The 19,652-nt window shown below is 35.5% G+C and overlaps 1 protein-coding gene across 2 annotated transcripts; it reads right to left on the bottom strand.

The window, feature by feature from the left end:
- Positions 1-185: 185 nt before the first annotated feature.
- Positions 186-19,021, bottom strand: LOC110380437 (uncharacterized). 2 transcript variants are annotated; one of them, XM_064039748.1, is made up of 7 exons: positions 18,894-19,021; positions 4,474-4,572; positions 3,116-3,433; positions 2,349-2,511; positions 1,489-1,632; positions 954-1,158; positions 186-601 (listed from the first exon to the last, which is right to left on the bottom strand). In XM_064039748.1, exons 2-7 carry the CDS (start codon positions 4,541-4,543, stop codon positions 350-352), a joined length of 1,152 nt encoding a protein of 383 aa, XP_063895818.1. In that variant the 5' UTR covers positions 4,544-4,572; positions 18,894-19,021; the 3' UTR covers positions 186-349. The 2 variants fall into 2 exon arrangements, with proteins under 2 accessions (XP_063895818.1, XP_021196104.3); XM_021340429.3 differs by having other exon boundaries at positions 18,758-18,951.
- Between the last annotated feature and the right edge of the window lie 631 nt (positions 19,022-19,652).

Here is a 19,652-nt window from a genome sequence, read left to right as displayed (position 1 = left end):
TTGTCGAGATTTTAAGAATATACCTATCTATGCATAGGTACCTACGGCTACATATCCTTACCTATATCGATATACGTCGTCGTCATAGATGATGCACTATTAAATTAGCTAGTCGTCATCACTAGAACAAAAGACAGCGGGATCAGGGGTCAAGCTTGAAATAAAAATACCAAAGTTTCCTTATTAGTGTTTCATTACATCTGTTGTCCAACAATAAAATATTTAATACCTAAACTTAAAAATAAGCGTGTTTCTTCTCAGAGACATGATACTTTTAAAACCGTCTGCAATGACTTCAAAAAAATCTAGAAATCAATTGAGTAGAGTTATAATGGAAGTCAAAACAAATTTATTCCTGTTTATTAATGCGTTCTTGTGATGTGTACGTCATCTCGATATCTTCAGTGTCCCGCGGCGTCTTGACTGGGGTGACAATGAGAGAGGTGGGGACGGAGTCCTGGCCTTGCTCCACGGAGGCAGTCACCAGCTCAGTGGTCACTGTGGGCTCAGACCGCATCGACGCGTTGTCACGTTTGCTAGGCGAACTTTGGTTAGACCGTTGATGATACTTTTGACTCTTCAGCAGGTGTGGTATGACTTTCTGTAAATAAGTTAAAGATGACAATGAACAAGTCATTAGGCATGTGTACAACAGTTCTATACCTACACTATATGATTCAATATTCATATGTTCAAAGTACAAATGAAATAAATTGGTGACTACCGACATCGGGAATAGGGACCAAGCTACTGGTGGTGTGGTTAATGCCTCCTGAATCTGTCCCTTAACCTAGTCGCCACGAGATATGTATTTATTTCAATAGCTGCAGAAGCTAGACTGGATGGTGCGTGACTTATAATTTGATTGTTTAATCAGTCTTAATTTAATAATTAGTGTTTTATTTTGTAATATAATATATTAAGACAAGGCTGAAGAAGGAACAAAAAATAACCTGTTGCGGGTCCTTAGTAAGATACACATCAGTGCGCCTAAGCACGAAGTCCGGGGCAGCGAGGCAGCGTGCCAGCAACAGCGCCGCCGCACACGCCCAGCTCGCCAGCACGCCGGCGCTGGCGGCCCGGGTAGCCGCCGCACGGCTGCTGAAGCCCCACGTCGCGTTCCATCCCAGCTCTAAGAACGGGTCTGCTGATGAACACCTAAAATATGGTTTGTTAGTAAGGCATTCTACGTTCAAAGCCCGGTCTCTTAGGTGGGTTGCACCATTTAATTATATAATGATAATCATGTAATAGCCATTGGTCAAATCGGCGATTTGACGGCTGGATAGGTAAGGTTCGGTTGGACCGTAATAGTTAAATAGGAACCAGGCATAATCTTTCCTAATATTTAAAACGCGGCGTGTAGGAAGTGTAACGCGTGGAAATATTGGTTGTTTTTAAAGTTTCGGAAAACGATTTTTCAACTAAAGATTCTTCATGGATTATAAGTATTTCACGTACCTACAGATCAAGATAAAGTATACCTACGTAGTGGAATTACTGACGTCGAAGAAGGCTGCACAGAATGCGTGTAAGCCTCCGTTGGTCAAAGTGAAGCTGTGACCAGTTACGCCCACCATCACCAGAGCGAATAATAACGCGGGGGCTAGAATACGCCATGGTTGAGGTAATCTGAAACGAATAAAGGGGATAAGTCAGTATTAGTGCCAATTCTAGCCGTAGCCCTTTAAAACTTATTAGTTAAAGATTAAACACAAAGCACTGCAGTATGCTTGAGGGACGCAATCGTACATCGTTCATTGCTCACCCTAAAAAAAAAAGTTTTTTTTTGTTTTCTCTGCAGCTAAGTAATTAATTTTGGTGAGAAAATAACTGCCATTTGAAAAATGTGTTTATCTTTTAATTAACGGCGGCGTTTAATTATCTGACAATTCTGACATCAAGTTAACAAGACTTTTTAAATCTTCCGTATTGTGACCTCATTGGACAATTGCCAGCCAGTGAGCCCAATTCCATGTTGTTCCAAATACAACGTGTCTTGTTTGTTGTTAATTGTCTTGTCCAGAATTTGAATGATTCCAATATTTTATTTGTTTAGTAAATGATCGCGAACCATTATGAACACAGAACTTGTGACAGAGACCCGATTAATCAGTTTCGAAATTCAGGTTTGCGCGGGATCAATCCCTTGCAATATTAATTCGACATTAACAAGGTTCCCAAACAGGCGGTCTTAATTTGTGGGCCGCTACAACATGTGGGTGTTTATAAATAAATTAACTACCTAAGAGTCGTCTACTAACAAAAATATACTACCGCTACCATTGCTATTTTCCTTGTTGTTGTTTTCCCTATATATTTCCTATTTAAAACTTGCCGTAACGTACCCAGCCCGGGCGCGGCCTCCCCGAGGACACATGGTGAACATAGTGATCCATACTGCCGCAAAGATCATGGACATCAATGGCGTGTACTCGGCGAAATCGCAGTCATTGTTCGTCTCAAACAACGTCCTCGATACGTCCAGTACTAAGCGATGCGTTTTGTTTTCTGAAATCAGTTTGTAAGGGAAAATTAGTTTCAAGATTATAGAAATATCTAAAGGGATATAATTATATCTGAAAAAGATCTTATAACCACCATAAGGACTATAGTAGAATTGTACCTTAGATTCAAACCATGCAGCTACTAATAGGCATTTAATGATTCACTAAAATCTATCTATCAAGATCACTTAGATAACTAATTTATTACAATCAAATCCAAATGCAAAAAAAACGTTAGTAAATTTTGCCTCACAGTTAGTTAAGTAATGATACCTAAATCTAAAACAATCCACACTTGATGAAAATCAGACAATACATTTACTTTTGATTTTCCTTTTCTCGAAGAGTGTTATTGAGAAGTGAGTGATCCATGGTATACCCACGTGATGAGACACAGGCCCTTGATAAGAAAATACAAAAAACTTGAAAATATAAAAATAACTCCTTATACCTCCTACTTAGAGACAACTTAAAATATTGTTTCCAAAATTAGTACCTAAGTATGAAAATCATTTTGCACAGTGCTCGTTATGCCATTAGGTATTCGCATAAACATTAAGTCGTCTGCTCATTTAAAAAAAGACTAACCACTATAATTGTTTACTCACCAGTAAATATCTCGTTATCTACTGCTAGAGTTTCAGTTACAGCCGTGTCATTGTCAGGAGTCTCTCTCTTAACCTTGCCACTGTCATCATTCTGGACGGGTCCATTACCTTGAGCATCATCAGTTGTATTCTTAGTTAAATCATGGTATTCATTATAATTCTGAGGGTCTGCAGCCTCGGGCAGCTCCACGACTCGGAACTCCAGTTGACGAGGATATAGAACGCAGTTACCGTCCACCAATTGCATCGTATTTTGTAGAAATACGTAATTTGTGATGCCGAAAACGGCAGCACATACGTATAAAATTAAGTGCCATGCTGGAAATGAAAAAAATATGCATTATCTACTGACTGAATAGATACAAACAAAATTATGATGATAAACTTGAATTACAAGAACTGCTAAGTTGCACTAGGATTATACAGGAGCCAGAAACGTAGAATGTAATTCAATATCAATTCAGGAACCCCTTCCATTGTATTGTGACACGAAGTTTTTTTAATGTTTTGAATTAAACCGGTCTCAAAAAGGTGTGGTGCGGGCAGACGTGAGGTCATTCTGACATAAGACCGATAACCGATGAGTACATTATATGATGAGTACATACTCGACACGCTCGTTATCCGGTTGATTGACTTTACGATTAGTCTTTAATATTCCGCTAATTTTCGCGGCAAACAGATGAACTCATTCTCTCGTCTCTGGATTAACACTGGCAGGGAAGCGAGCTAATGGGCAAGAACGGGTCGCTAGTGAAATAAAGCGATGTTTATTTTCTCGTTTGGTGAAGTCTGTGTTTTAAGACAACCATTTTTATCAATGAAATCATACTATTATTTATAGGAATTCCGACTACACAGTTTATTGTTCATTTTATTCATTTGTGTCAGTTTATTAGGTATAAACCATAAATATTTTGTTTGTTTATACAAGCACATGTGCTATCTAGTATTTTAGTGTCAGTAACTATATAATCGAAAGTATTTTTAGTTCATACGTATCTTATCTTATACGTCTACTTATTTCAAAAACTAGTTCACTGATGCATTATTGACTCACGTTTAACGATAGGTAAAGATAACGATACTTATCTTTAAAGTTAGTAAAATACAGTATTGCAAAAAAATTATGCTGGAAAACCCATATAAATAGTAAGTTCCGCTCTTACCCACTTAGGCTACAAGTGGGTCGCTCAGAACAAACACTTTTCGCTGTCTCTATTTTCTTCTCAGTAGAAAGAACTTTACTAATGAATGTTCCAAACTTTTTTAATTTTTGCTACTGGCCCCAGTATTTCTTAATCTGCTCAGGGCTTGGACTTAAACTAAAACTTGGACTGCAATTAGCTTTTCCTCACCTTTCCATACGCTGAGTTGCTTGGAGGACTTCTCCTCCAAGTCGTAGTAGTCATACAGTAGTATCGTCATATTCGCTTCACTCCATGGTCATGGCAACTCTGAAAAATTATATTCGAAATCATTATTGAAGGGCAGCGGCGGCCCTAGCCATTGCGAGGCTACGTGCGGCAGGTCTTATGCGAGGCCCTTTGTCCTACGTAGGGCTGCCATTTCGAATTTCGCCAAACCCGGAAAAACGTTTAAAAAACCCGGACATTTGGCGTAAATCGCATTTTTTCCCCGGACGAGTCCGATTTTTTTTTTAAACAAAACTAGACCAAATTTTTAATATTACCATATACTTAAATTCAATGAGGTGCTTCCTTACATGAAAAGTCAGGGCCGTCTGTAGCTCATGTAGTACCTAGCATTGAAAGATTGTGACTTAATGTATTTCGAAGGTCATATAGAAACTAGGAGTTACCTTCTTGTTAGTAATAGGACTTTAAAACGGCGCTACCTTTTTGATAGGTTAGACAAAAAATACAAACAACTGTAAAGTGAAGTTGCCGCGAGCGTAGCGAGCGCGAAAATTTTTGAGTTTTGGGTCAGTAAAGCACCTAAACTTGTATAATAAAAAAAATCCGCAAAGTGAAGAAGCCGCAAGTGAAACGAGCGCAAAAATTTTGCGCTCGTTTCACTTGCTTCGTTTTTTGAATATTGGGATATTAAAGTAGCTAAATGTAAAAAACAATAGTGCCAAGAAAAGAAGCCGCGAGCGAAGCGAGCGCGAAAATTTTTGAGTTTTGGGACACTTCGACTTCTGCAGCAAATGCTTGTCTATTTGTAATTTTACAAGGTTAAACTTCCATGCATGGCAAGCAATCTCATGTATACTATGTTTTCAACTCGTAGTTGATGAAGGCGAGGCTATGAATTGGCTTGGTTGGTGGATTTAACGATTGTTATTGAAAAACCTGTTTGACTTCTTATCCTCTTAAATCGAGTGATCATCCTCCGAAATCTGCTGGCCCTAGGAATGTATGGCTGGGTTATTCGCATACCCTGCACCATAGGTTAAGACGGCCCTGTGAAAAATGTTCGGGTTTTCCCCGGACACTTCTCACATTTCTTTTCTTGGATCAGATATATATATTTTTTTATATTAGTGTGGGTTGTAGCGCGAGGCCCCCCCAAGCGCGAGGCCCTGTGCGATGGCACAGTTCGCACACCCCTAGGGCCGCCACTGTTGAAGGGAATTGGCAATCGTTATCGTAATATTATCGTTGTTGGTGTAGTCTATAGACTACAGTGACTTCTAGCTGTTAAATGGGGTTATATAGATGTCCTGTGAAAAAATACTTTAAGATATTTTATTACCAAATATAGTTGAGGTTTTTTAATGTTTTCCAAATTTTCCTCTTTACAATAGTGTGCGAATTTAGGACATCGATTAATTGGCAGTTTCAGTTTGACACGCCAACTAATGCTGTTAATCATATTACTTTATTAAGTAGATCAGCTCATCAGCCATTTGTTACTGTCGGCCAATTAGCGTATTGAATTCGGTAGTCCCCAGAGACGAGAATTTACGATCACAATTCATATTTTATATGGTTATTCCTTATAGTAACGAAACTTCGTGTTTTGCCAAATGTAGGACAGTTGTCGAGTAATGAATATCGACTTCGTTGAACACAATTGATGCCTATGGTGGTTTTAAATTAACTGTTTCGCACACCGGGTTATTTTTATCGTTTTACGTTGTACGAAATGGCGTTAACCACAAGGCTGTTTGGTATCCTTGTTTTTAATGTCGTCAATGTTTATGCATGGTTCTGGAAAACATGGCACGATACACAGAAGCTTTTCTTTCTAATCTTTATTGAAGTATCTGAAAGTTGCCTGCATTGGAAAACTCATTAATTTTCCAACATTTTTGTGGAACTAGTGTTGTTTTTCAGTCTTTAACTTTAACAACTCTGTAATATAGAGATGACATAAGGAAAATTCCTTTTCTATTGAAATTGAAGCAGGAAAGACTTATTGTTTTAACACGTAATATATTACGTAGGTATTGTTTTAATTCCAGACATTATTTGATTCGTACACACCGTTAAGAAGCCTATTATTAGAACTATAGAACGTTATTATTGAAAGTTTATTGTTAGATTTCAGCAGCGTGACCGATCTTGAGTTTATTAGCCCGCTACAGTCTTAAACATTTTTTTTAAATACCTACATAAATTAATCCGTATTCCATTTTCCGAACAGACCTACCCATAATGCAAACCTAGCCATTGAATGTACCTAAGGATTGAAAATCTGTACCTAATTAATTAAAGAAACAAATGGAGTCTATGGTAGCTAATTATGCGCATTGAATTTAATCATTTTTGTCTCTGTTTGAGATAATATCTGTTTGGATGCTTGTTCGGGCGTCAGTTTGTTTCCAGAATTATAAATGAATGATAAAGGTCCAAGGGCACAGGGACTGGTTAGTTAATCATGGGGAAATATACTCTAGAAATAGCAACAGGAAATACCGACACAACTAGCCAGACGTTCATGAGTTATTTATTGGACAAAAGTCATGTTATAAAACGTGTTTGCTTTTAATATACAAAATGCGTTTATTCATAGACTGAAAGAATGGATGTTTGGAAGAAAGTAGACTTTTGAAGATGCCGTGGAAGCTGTCAGTTACGTCAGGTCTTGGTAATCAGAATATATATTAAGATCCATTTTATAACAAAAATATGGTAGAAAATCATCATACAATAAATTATTATCAATTTAAGATGTTGGTGTTGCAATATTGGATTTTTTGCTGTGGCAACATTATGAGCAGGTCGTGAAAAAACGGCTCTGCAGATAAATTTTATTCTAAAATATAAATCTAGTGCTAATTTAAGTTAATTGTGCATTTAAAATAGATAAAACTATCAAATTATTGTTAAACTTAGTTTTGTTCTCGTGTTCGTGACGACGTTTGCAATTTCAAACAAGTTTATAATCAGCTGTTCAATGTGCCGGCTGTCAAAAGGATAAAGTTTGAATATTACTTCAAACCCGGGGAGTATAGTGTTTTTATTTTAATTACATTGTAGTGTACACAACATTACACCAACAATACACGCAACCCAACGCAATACACGGCTCATTGTTATGAGCTACTGTCATTGCATTGCACACCGGCATAGTTAGTGTCTCATTCTGCCTTCAACTTGTGAAAACAGAATTGAAGACGATAACGCTCGCCTACAACACACAATAACATTACAAATTACTCTGCCACCAATCAATTTTTCTGTAAAACCTTGACATTGCTGACCTACAAGATTGTACTATTTGATTGACCTATTTAAAAATTCCCAACTTTGTATATGTTGTTTGCCACACTTATGTTTTAGCCTAGCATTTTGCATAAATGTGTAATCAATATCTAATTGTTGCGAACCTTCCATATCTCATACTTTCCACTTTCTTTATTTATAAATAAATAAAAAACTTACCCTCCATTGTGATAAAAAAATATAATCTTATAGTCCACTTCTATATTTTACAAATTTCATAAATCCCTATCCCTTTACAGTCTACTTCCTTTGTTCACTAACACACTCATCAACATCTTTAAAGCTATTTTTTCACTTTTTAGATACTAACAATACAACAATTAGAGATGATGACGCGCAGAGCCACAGTCAAAGACATGGAAGAAAAACTCAGAGCTACACTGAGGGAACTCGAGTCAACTAAAACCTTGTGCAAGCAGTTACTCCAAGAGAGAGATGACAGTGAAGTCGAAGTGAAGAACATAATCGACAAAAATACCTCCCTCAAGAGTGAGTTGGCCGAGCTGCACATACAGTACATGGATGTGCTCGACCAGCACACTCAACTTCAACAAGAGATGTCCTCGTTCCATCAGTGCAGTGACACCCATGAAGTGGCTTTACAGCGCATCACAGAATTAGAACAGGAGTTATGTAATGCCCATAAGGCTATATCTATACTAGAATGTGGTAAGATTAGTGAACAGGTTACTAACACTTGCAACCTTTTTGATGAGTTAGTTGCCTGTAGGTCAAACAAGTTGCCTTGTAAGTTAGCTGAAACTATTGATTTGACTGGTGATGATACCATTCCAATATGTCCTGTAGTTATGAGTCATAATAAATTAAAAAAATATATTAAAATCAACAAGTTTATTAGACGGTCAAAGAGATATTTGAAAAAACAAAATCTCTTAAAATTAAACATTTTACTTAGAAAGGACCGTGTTAGCTTAACAAAGACACTAAGTTCCTGTACTGCTGAATTAGAATATTGTAAATCTATGTATGAGATGGAAACTCAGCAGCTTCAACAAGATTTAAAATACAAGGAGTCTTTGCTAAAGGATATTTTTAGTAAATATGAGTCTTCTCAAGAACAACTAAGCAAGCGGTTATTTGAGGCAGTGGAGCTGATGGACCTGGTGAAGTCCAACACGGAGAGGTATGAGTCTCTGACAAATAGCCTTTCATGTGATGTTGCAAGCCAACCATCACCTTCAATACCATTGTCTGAAATATCTGTGCCTACACCTGCTATACAGAATATTCATATACAAAAATTTAATACTTTGCTTTTCACAGATGCATTGGGTGCTGGCTTTGGAAAAATTTTACACAATTACCTTAGCCATCACTTTACCAATCACAGTTACCATGACATAACTTTTAAGCAAATTGTTGAGAAAATTGGCAGTACAAAATTAGATAGTAATTCTATAATAGTTCTGTTGTTAGGTAGTAGTTCTGGTACAACAAAAGAGGACATTGTGAAGGGTATTGACACCTTACTTAGTTTAAACATTGGAAAGTTAATGTTATGTGCTTTCCCCTATTCTGATAGTTTTTCAGAATACCAAAATAAGTGTATATTTAATTTAAATAATACATTACACATGTTGACATGTTGTCATAGTGACAAACTTTTATTTTTTGATACTAATAAGTTTATTAGTGATTTTACTTTGATTAAGGGAGCTGTATCTGTTCCTGGTAGTTGTAGACATAATATTGCTATGTTGATAGCATATAATATTGACAATATTATATCTAATATAATGAAATGTAGGTTAGGGGACGAGGGTATGCTGTATAGTTATACTAACAGCACACTGATAGATTGTTGTATGATGACGTCATGTACGAAGGGGGGTCCACAAATACTATCTACCACCACTACCACCACCACCACCAATATGTTAGAACATTCTAATCATATTGAACACGCCGGTGGCATAGATTCTTCTATGCAAGTTATATCATTTGTGGAGAAAACTCCTGATATAAATAATTTAAACTAATTATTAAGACAACAGAAGATATTCCAGTATTTAATAATTTTAAAGATAGAAGCAAGTTATCTTCTGGCGACTTAGTTAATTACAAAAATCACAGGAATGAGCAACATATTTTAAAACTTTTCAATCAAAATATTCAGAGTTGCTCTTCTAAACTTCTTGAAATAGAATTAGTATTAGAACAAACCAAGTTTGATGTAATTTGTATTACAGAACATTGGCTGAAAGATTATCAAGTAGAATCTATAAATTTTGAGAATTATTGTGTAGCTAGTTACTTTAGCCGGAAATCCATGATACATGGTGGCTCCCTAATTTTAGTCAAAAATCATATTAAATATAAAGTAAGAAAAGATATAGTTGATATGTCAGTGGAACATAATATTGAATTGTCCTGTGTTGAGCTAGATAAGCATGTGATAGTGTGTGTCTACCGACCACCGCAACACCAGAATCTTTGTGTATTTGACTCTGTCATGGAAGATGTCTTGAAAAAAGTCAGTAGTAGTAGTAAGTCAGTCATCATATGTGGTGATTTCAATATTAATATTTTAGAAAATAATATTATAAGTTCGAGTTTTTTAAATCTTTTCAAATCATTTAATTTGCATAACGTTTTTGAAGAACCTACTAGGGTAACACCAACTACTGCTACTTGTATAGACAATATTTTTTGCAGCTGTGAGTACCTGCATAAGTCCATAGTGAATTACTTGCCATCTGATCACAGTGGACAAGTGATCACTTTCCACACTTACTCTCCACCAGAGAAAACAAAAATAAATTTTAGAGAATATACTTCAAAAAAAATCGATAAACTAAATCAGACTCTAGCTGATAAACTGTGTGTACATAGCTTCAATCTTAAAAATCCAAGTGATATTTATGCCGATTTTTCTCTGTATTAAACGACCAATTCAACTTAGCTTTTCCAGTCAAAACTAAAATTATTAAATCTAAGTTCTTATTTAGTGACTGGGCAACCCGGGTATTCGTAAAAGTAGAGAAAAGCTGTTTGAACTTTATGGTTTAAAGCCTTATAACGCCGATCCAAGTTTCCGTGACCACGTCTCAAAATATTCAAAAATATTTAAAACCGTTTGTAAACAGGCAAAATCTATTCATATTAGAAATAAAATAAAATATGCTGATGATAAAATAAAACTACTTGGACAGTAATTAACAACGAAACAGGGAGACGAAAAGTTCGAAAAACTGATTTAAGTCTAGAAACTGATAAAGGTCCCATCAGCAGTAACCTTGAAGTAGCTCAAGAGTTTGAAGCATTCTTCACTAAAATACCTTTCGAGACGACAAAAGCACTAAATTCTTCCACCACCGTGTCTATCGATCTACTCAAAAAACATGTTAAACCATGCTCTTTACTATTTAAATTTCAACATACCAGCCCCGAGGCTATTATTAAAGCCTTTAAAGATCTTAAAATAAAATCAACAGAAGATCTGTGGGGTATGTCTGTCAAGGTATGTAGGTCAATTATTGAAACAATTGCACCTTATTTAACTTACATATTTAATGTTAGCGTAGACCAAGGAGTGTTTCCTGACTTAATGAAACACAGCAAAGTAGTTCCTTTATTCAAATCGGGAAATAGTAAGGAATCGAATAACTACAGACCCGTTTCTGTCTTACCGGTTCTCAGCAAGGTATTTGAAAAGTTGATGCTTGAACAGATGTTGCGCCATTTCAATAAAACTCCATCTTTCACAAAGAACAATACGGTTTCACTAAAGGTCGCTGTACAACCGATGCTGGTGTAACTTTGATCAAGCACATCTTTAAGGCTTGGGAGGAAGCTGAAGACTCTATTGGAATCTTCTGCGATCTCTCAAAAGCGTTTGACTGTGTAAATCACGAAACGCTTTTGCGAAAGCTAGAGCATTACGGAATAACAGATACTTCTCTCCAGCTGTTAAAATCATATCTAAATGGTCGGCAACTTAAAGTTCAAGTAAACGGCGTAAATTCACGAGGTTCAGTGATGGCAATGGGCGTACCACAAGGTTCTATATTAGGTCCGTTCCTCTTTTTAGTTTACATAAATGATTTGCCCTACTTATTTGATAATCAACCTAAAATGGTGTTGTTTGCCGATGACACTTCTCTTATTTTTAATATTGATCGACGTAGACGTACCTTAGACGACGTAAACAATTCCATTCTCCAGGTTCAAAATTGGTTCAACGCAAATAACTTGGCTCTTAATGAAAAAAAAACAAAATGCATTCGTTTTTCATTGCCAAATGTAAAAAGTAGTGAATGTGACATTATACTTAATAGTGAAAAACTAGAATTTATAAATCAAACAGTTTTCTTGGGAATCACTCTTGACAAAAAACTACAGTGGGGACCCCACATTACATCTCTTGCGGGTCGTCTTAGCTCGGCCGCCTATGCTATTAGAAAGATGAGGCAGCTAGCGGACGTACAAACAGCTAGACTGGTATATTTTAGTTACTTCCACAGCATCATGGCGTACGGCATTCTGCTGTGGGGACGAGCTGCTGACATTGAATGCATATTTATCTTGCAAAAGCGAGCTGTCAGAGCTATGTACAACTTACGTAGTCGTGAATCTCTTAGGGAACTGTTTAAAAAAATTAATATCATGACCGTACCTTGTCAATTTATTTATGAAAATATCATGTATGTTAGGAAAAACTTACATTTGTTTGAAAAAATATGTGATAGACATAATTATAACACTAGAAATAAAAATAAGATAGCTATCCCGCAGTTTAGATTATCTAAAGTACATACATCTTTCATGGGATATTGTGTCAAATGTTATAATAAAATACCAGACAACATTCTGGAACTAAATGACATGCGGTTTAAAACTCATATAAAAGCCACACTTTGTAAGCAAGCATATTATAAATTAGAAGATTACATTCAAGATAAAAATGCTTGGAAACATGCTGGTCCTGCTCCATAGGACATACTGACAATATCTAATAATTAATTAACAAATTAAAATTACACCAGCAAATAAAATTGTATTCATCTTTTGATTATTTGTTTGTAACTTTGTACCAAAATATAAACCAATTTGTAAATGTGAACACCATGTAGCATTTTAACTGTCACTTTATCCTCATTTGTCTTTGCGATTCTACATGATCTTCGCATGCTTTTTACTGTATGTATCAGTACATACAAATTGTAATACTGTATTATTTTTAAAAAGAGTAACCATGGAGTTTCTTGCCCGTTCTTCTCCATAGGAAGCTACTTTTGGAATGGGCAACTAGAATCAAACTTAGTTATAATTTTGACGTTCATAAGTGCTTGTAAAGGCCTAAATGAAATAAATGATTTGACTTTTTGACTTTGACTTTGACTTTATTGGTACTTTTACTATCGATATACCATGTTGAATATTCGTAGGTGCCTCGGAAAACCTGGAGGAATGTACTTCTGGTAGGATTGGTGCAATAAATAAATCGACGATATGTTTCAACTACAGTTGATTTTATTTGTCACCATTCCTAAAATAAACTGAAGATGAGTGTCTCGTCGCGTCAAATTCGAGGTAAGCGTATATAAACAAGATATTTAGGTATTTGCATGTGTAATTATTCATGCTTAAGTTATGATCTCGTCCATTTGACCGGAAAATTAGATTTGTAAATTAACAATACCAAATGAGCAATATCCAAATATAGTAGCAGACTGCGGGTCTTTCAGTAAAATGATCAAAAGAACACGAATTAGTTTTGTCTGCCGTCAAATGCCCATGGACCGAATACAATAAGATCAATATAGGTATGTATATGTACAATCACGTCATTCCTATTTACTAATTTAATGTATTGTATGTGATATTTTGGAGCATTTGGTACAAAATATCGGCGTCTTGGTTCAATACACGGCCGAGGTCACCCAGTTCGAATGTGATGTGTATTTCGTTACTATGGTCACTGTTCAAGTTTATTGGACACCTATATTTAAGCATTACGTACGTATACCTCTGTATACCTATAGCCTCTACCAACTAACAGTTTCTGCCTAAATTACATCATGTTTTAATTTGCACAGGAATCTTCTTTTAAAAAATCAATTTTCAGTTCCGACACTGAAAATGAGTCCTACCTAGAAATTTTGCAAGTTTATTTCTGAAGTCGTAAATACAAATCATTGGTCATGAATCTATTCTGAGATTAGGTGTTTGACAGAGGTGATCGGAGTTAACGTTAATGACCTCATCTGCATAATATGTGTGAGCGTGAGATTCGTCAAGGAAGATTGTAAGAAGGTAAGGCAATCGGGGGATGGAATGAGCTTAGTACACGATTTTAAATCTAGTGGAATATTTTAGTTAGGGTCTTAATTGTCTGACATCCAGATCGCCTGACGATCAGATAGATCAGGTCAGATAGATGGCGGTTTGTATTTTTCTTAGGAACATCTTCGTAATTCATTTTGTCTATCAGATAACTTGACCGGTGCCGATGGTACCCTATGTGAAGAGGATGTGGAATATCATTACGTAACGCATCTATAGGTGTCCAGGCACATTATACATATATATAGGTAATATATCGGGTGTGTCGTTCACAATCTCACATTAAATGAAATGCGTTAATATACTGGTTAATATATGTCGATAACACAAAGAAAAAAGAAAAATACGTAAAAATAAAAAAAATAATTTTTCAAACAAAATAAATGGGATAAAAATGTGCGAAAATTAGAACACCATATAAAAGTCTGTCATTACAAACAACTGAAATTCTCCCTTGAAAACTGACAGCTGTCAACTGATCAAAACATTCGATACTCCTAACTTTATCTCTGCTTTACACATGATGTTGTAAATATTAAAAACGAAAAATGACTCCTGTGGTCAAACCACTGAATGGATTTATTTTATTTAGGTTATTTTTTATACAATTCGCCATAGAATATCATAAAGTATATATGATAGGATTTAATGTGATTGTGAACGACACACCCGATATAATGTACGTCTACCGACATCGGTATCCTTGCTATTTACGCATTACGCGTTCACAATAATAGACTTTATGTTGATAAATATTGAATAATTTCCCTTGAGGTTCTACTCCAGTGAATTATTGGCGAGAATAAACATACTTTATGCAATACAAGGCCGCGTTTATTACCTATGTGTTTTAATGAATTAGTTTTATTAGTGCGAGGGAGAGAAAACACGTAATTCAATAACTATATCACGTTGTTAGCATCATTATTCGTTACTAGCTGGTGCCCGCGACTTCGTCTGCGCAGGTTTAGTATTTCGAACAATATGTTTACAAATTGTAGCCTATGTGTTATTCTGATGTATAAGCTATATTATTGTAAAGTTTCATTAAAATCCATTCAGTAGTTTTTGCGTGAAAGAGTAACAAACATCCATACATCCATACATACAAACTTTCGCGTTTATAATATTAGTAGGATGGTCATTGCTGATGTTGGATATGCCAAGCTTTTATAAATCACTTTATATGGGCTGAGTAAATTAAGCCTTTCGACCACGCCATCTAGATATGGATCTTTTAAGTACAGCTGTAGTCAAAGGGAACCTAGAATATGGCCATGAATTCATAAAATTGCGATCCTCGAACTGGGTTGTGAAAGTCAGAGAACCAACATTCGGCAAGACTGATGGCTACAAATATTGTAGACTTGAAAAGGCATTTCGTCTAGCTAAAGATTATGGATAACGTTTCTTATAAATCGTGGCTCTCATAGTCGAGTCTACATAGCGAAAAAAAGGAATGTCGCATTACGTGTATTTCCATAAATTACCGCTAGTTTTATTAGCATTCTACTTCTATTAGCAGTCTTTATGTTTTAATATCTTCTCATATTATCTATATCACATCTGTTTTATTTTGTGCCAATTAAACTATTAAGTATTTAGTTCACTTTTACTTGTACTCTTTGTTCAACATTTGACCCACCAGCGTCTGTCAAACGTCGTCAATCTATTGCTTAATACCATTGTTAATGTTATGTTGTAAGGAATTAACAACAGATTTAAAACATTTGATTCCCAAACCATGACCTGGGATCATAAGTCGAGGCCTTGGGCACATAGCCACCTCACAGATCTAGTTCTCACAATTAGCTAATCTATCATGTTCTCATGCTCCTATTCATAGACAATTATTATGGTCTCGTTTACCTCATGTTAATCATGACATCATTCGTACAGTTAATTTTAATTATCGAAACACTATGAGACATAATTGTTCGAGGATTAATTAATTTGAATTTATGACTTTTTCGCATAGAAACGTTAATTAAAAACAGATGGAATGTGATACTTTTTACTTAATTATGTTGTTTGGATAAAGTTTGTTAAAGTTCTCTACTTATGCTGTTTTAAAGAACATTTTAATAGATAGTTCCAGCGGACAAACTTCTACTGAAAACTATTAGAATTAGCGTATTTTTAATACTTCCGATTCTCATTTATTTAACTCCAGAAAGAACTAAAAAGAGAAACAAAAGTAATCTGCCAATCTTCACCTTTGCTTGACGTATTGAAGCAGTATAAAATCCATCAGTCAGACGGGATGACGTCAATAAAAACAGGTGTTCGACCTCAGACGGATCAGAAATACAATCCATTACCATCTCGCCAACAACAGATGCACTTGCCGTCAACAGCTTGGGTATAAATTGCAATTTGAAGACGTCCATCTTGAGCGGTAGGTACACTTGAGAATACAAATGAAATACTTGGATCCTTCTAATGTATGGAAGAATCAATGTTCCGATTAAGAATTTTCCTTGATTCAGAGGCATAAAAACCCTGTAAGAGCTGAGGGAGCTGAGGGGCTCCATTTGGAAAACTGAATTTCAGAGGGTTTTGTTATTTGGTTCATAAACTATTTTTTCAAAAGGTGATAGGTAAGTAAGTCACGCTATTTTATTAGGTGATAAGAGTAAAAAGTTTTATTTTGGAATACCTAGGTAGACATTTTATTCTTCTCTCTATTATAGTTTGAATTGGAAATATTGGTAGATCTACACAAACGTCAGGATTATTTGAACTTTTAAGTTCCAGGTCATCGCATATATTTTGAGTAGACAGACAAAAAAAACGATACGTGACAAACGAATGTTGTTGACTGTATAAGTATGTGTTGTCGTCTCGTAATCTCGTTCACGGGGATGACGTAATCTGTGGTAATACTCCCATTTAATATTCTGTTCTGCCACGCTTCGGCGCAGGAGCACGGCATATGCGGACTTCATTGTTATACAGTTTATACTACGTTAAACTGTTGATATTTCGTGAAACAGTTTAAATATGGAATTGATATGCGTGTGTGCCAAGTATCGGTTGGTTTAATGGCAATGATAAGATAAAAAATGCAGCGCGCCGTTCAATACTGATTAAACTTTATTAACAGTTCTCTCAGATCAGTACATAACTGAAATGCATGATAATGATATAGGTACCTAGCTGATCTTTTTTTATGAAGACGTTCATAAATTATGAACAAGATATTGATATTTAACAGTTGAAAATACAACACATTACCCCACCATCTGCACTTTCAATTAGGATAACCCAATTAATAGAGACAAGTCGGAAATACCTATTTCGGTAGCTAATTCGATCCAGTTGATTTAGAAACAGCTTTATATAATTTCTAAGATCTTTTTTAAGATCTATAAAATACCTACATATTATTTAGCAGTCTACAATGAAATTAAATAATGTCCTGATTAACTTAATATTTTGTTTGGCATTGTTTGATCAATAATTCAGTTTATGTTCCTGAAATGGGGCCACAAAACCACAGAAAACTACGTAAATGTTTGATGTGGCAAATAAATAGTAATTGAGGAATTGCTGGATGGGTCATTAGGCGTTTAAAATTAATAAAGTGATTATGGCGTGTTAAATTAATAAGTGTTAAAAATGCCATTTCTTCAAGAAATGATATTCTCATGACGAAGAAGTGATGAGTCTCGTTGAACCGGTATTTTTGAAATATGTAGATATCTAGTTTTTTGGCCTCGTATTTATTAACTAGATAATTTCTTAAAATTCTGCATGTGAGTGAATACTTGTGTCTAGGACCATTCTTTAGAGCTTTCAGATAATATGCTTTATATTTAGTTAGTAGATATGTGTTTGTAGTTTTCCTACCCCCTTACTTATAAAAATCTCTAATCACCTTCTTAGCAACATTTTAACTAATCACTACTTAAATTCTTAAGTAGTGATTAAATGTTAGTTAAGACATGCTAAAGCAACGTTTATAAGTAAGACTTTTCTTAAATAGCCCTTAAGTACTACTTATTATTTAATTCACGTTTATAAGTAAGGCTGCTAATATTTATTACATCAAGGTTTAGCGAAGTCTCAAGTCTCGCCACGGCCGGCCTCCAGACAACTGAAGGTCAAGGAGTTGGAGGACAATTGACTACGTAGGACCTTCTTGCGAATTATGGAGATACCCTTACGAGGTCACGCAAAACAATGAAGCCTGTCGCATTGTCATAAACAATTTTTTTAGGATAATTCAACTCATTGCAGTGAGAATTTTCTCATGTCCACATTGAATATTATTGGAGCGAAATCTATGGATCTTTTAGAATAAGTAGGGAAAAGATCCTGTTTTACCTTTTACTTCCTCGAAAAATACTTATTGAAGACGTTAGAATTCGTTTCCATATGCTCTACATTTTGGTGAGGAATCTAGATACAGAATATAGATGCTTCTCTCAATGAAGATGCGGATTCTGCTCACAGCGAGATCAATACTGCGTCTCAATTAATATCAACTCCGTAGGTAGGTAGTTTGAATCCATAATTTTTTTTGGACCCCGTAAAGCTCAATGAATGATTTATCTCATTGTCTCCGTGATACGCTCTCCGATCAAGTTTTTGCCAACGTAGTTTTTTATAATAACAAGCCATTAAAGTTCGTTCCTACCTTATCTAAAATAGTATCCGTTCCAGGACGATATAACACCGATAAGTGTTTCACAAACAAATCACATTTTCATTGATAAAAATATATTTTGTGACAATAAATTGTTAGGAATTTTCGTATCAGGGAATACACTCACACGATTATTCTACTACGCATGCCGCGTTGACTGACTCCAATAGAATTCAATTCTATGAGATAAGCTGTTTTAGATCCGGAGCTTGCGTCTGTGGCGAATGCGCGGTCAGAAAAGAGACAAAGGGAAAACACGAGGAACGAAGGCTACATAAGAAGGAGATGGCGATATATTTATCAGCTCCAACTGTGTAACCTCAGAACTTTTGACAGCTTTGTTTACGTGACGTAACCACATGATGTCATGGCAACGGCGCCATTTGCCATTTTCTTGGTTTTAGCGCGGGTTTTGTTTTGTACACAGTGAACTACGGAAATAAGGAAATAACTTACTGCTTAAATGAATCCAGCTATGATTACTGCTGCAATGGCCAAAATAATCTTTCCCACATACGACAGAAATCATAATTCCGATCTAAATGTAGATTTCTCTTATTGATTGTAACGTAAGGATAAAAAAATGTTTCTTCACACCATAGAGGAAAATGATTCTAAATATGTAATTTCCCATGTAATCTCCTATACCTTGCGCATTTGGAAGTCTTTTTCCTCTGACTATAATATAGCTGCCTTTGTTAAACAAACTTAGGTATTAAATAATCATAGAACCATTACCACGGCATTTTTGCTTGGAATTCTCCGAAAGCTTCTTATTTTACTATGTTATTGTAGGTGTTGTTTTATGGGCACTAGGGTCAAAAGAGAAATATGAGCGTGATGTTTCTAAAAATATAATTAAACTTTATTGTTACTTTTTAATAAA

Source organism: Helicoverpa armigera, chromosome 20 (assembly GCF_030705265.1).
Source record: "Helicoverpa armigera isolate CAAS_96S chromosome 20, ASM3070526v1, whole genome shotgun sequence".
In the NCBI taxonomy this organism is placed as follows: domain Eukaryota; kingdom Metazoa; phylum Arthropoda; class Insecta; order Lepidoptera; family Noctuidae; genus Helicoverpa; species Helicoverpa armigera.
This window is presented reverse-complemented; position numbering and strand designations above follow the sequence as displayed.

Excerpts from the sequence above, each read along its gene's own strand:
- LOC110380437 (XM_064039748.1), bottom strand. The coding sequence starts at position 4,543 with ATGACGATACTACTGTATGACTACTACGACTTGGAGGAGAAGTCCTCC. Across the intron at positions 1,633-2,348 it reads GGAGGCCGCGCCCGGGCTGG|ATTACCTCAACCATGGCGTA; the intron begins GTACGTTACGGC and ends TATTCGTTTCAG. Across the intron at positions 602-953 it reads TTACTAAGGACCCGCAACAG|AAAGTCATACCACACCTGCT; the intron begins GTTATTTTTTGT and ends ACTTATTTACAG.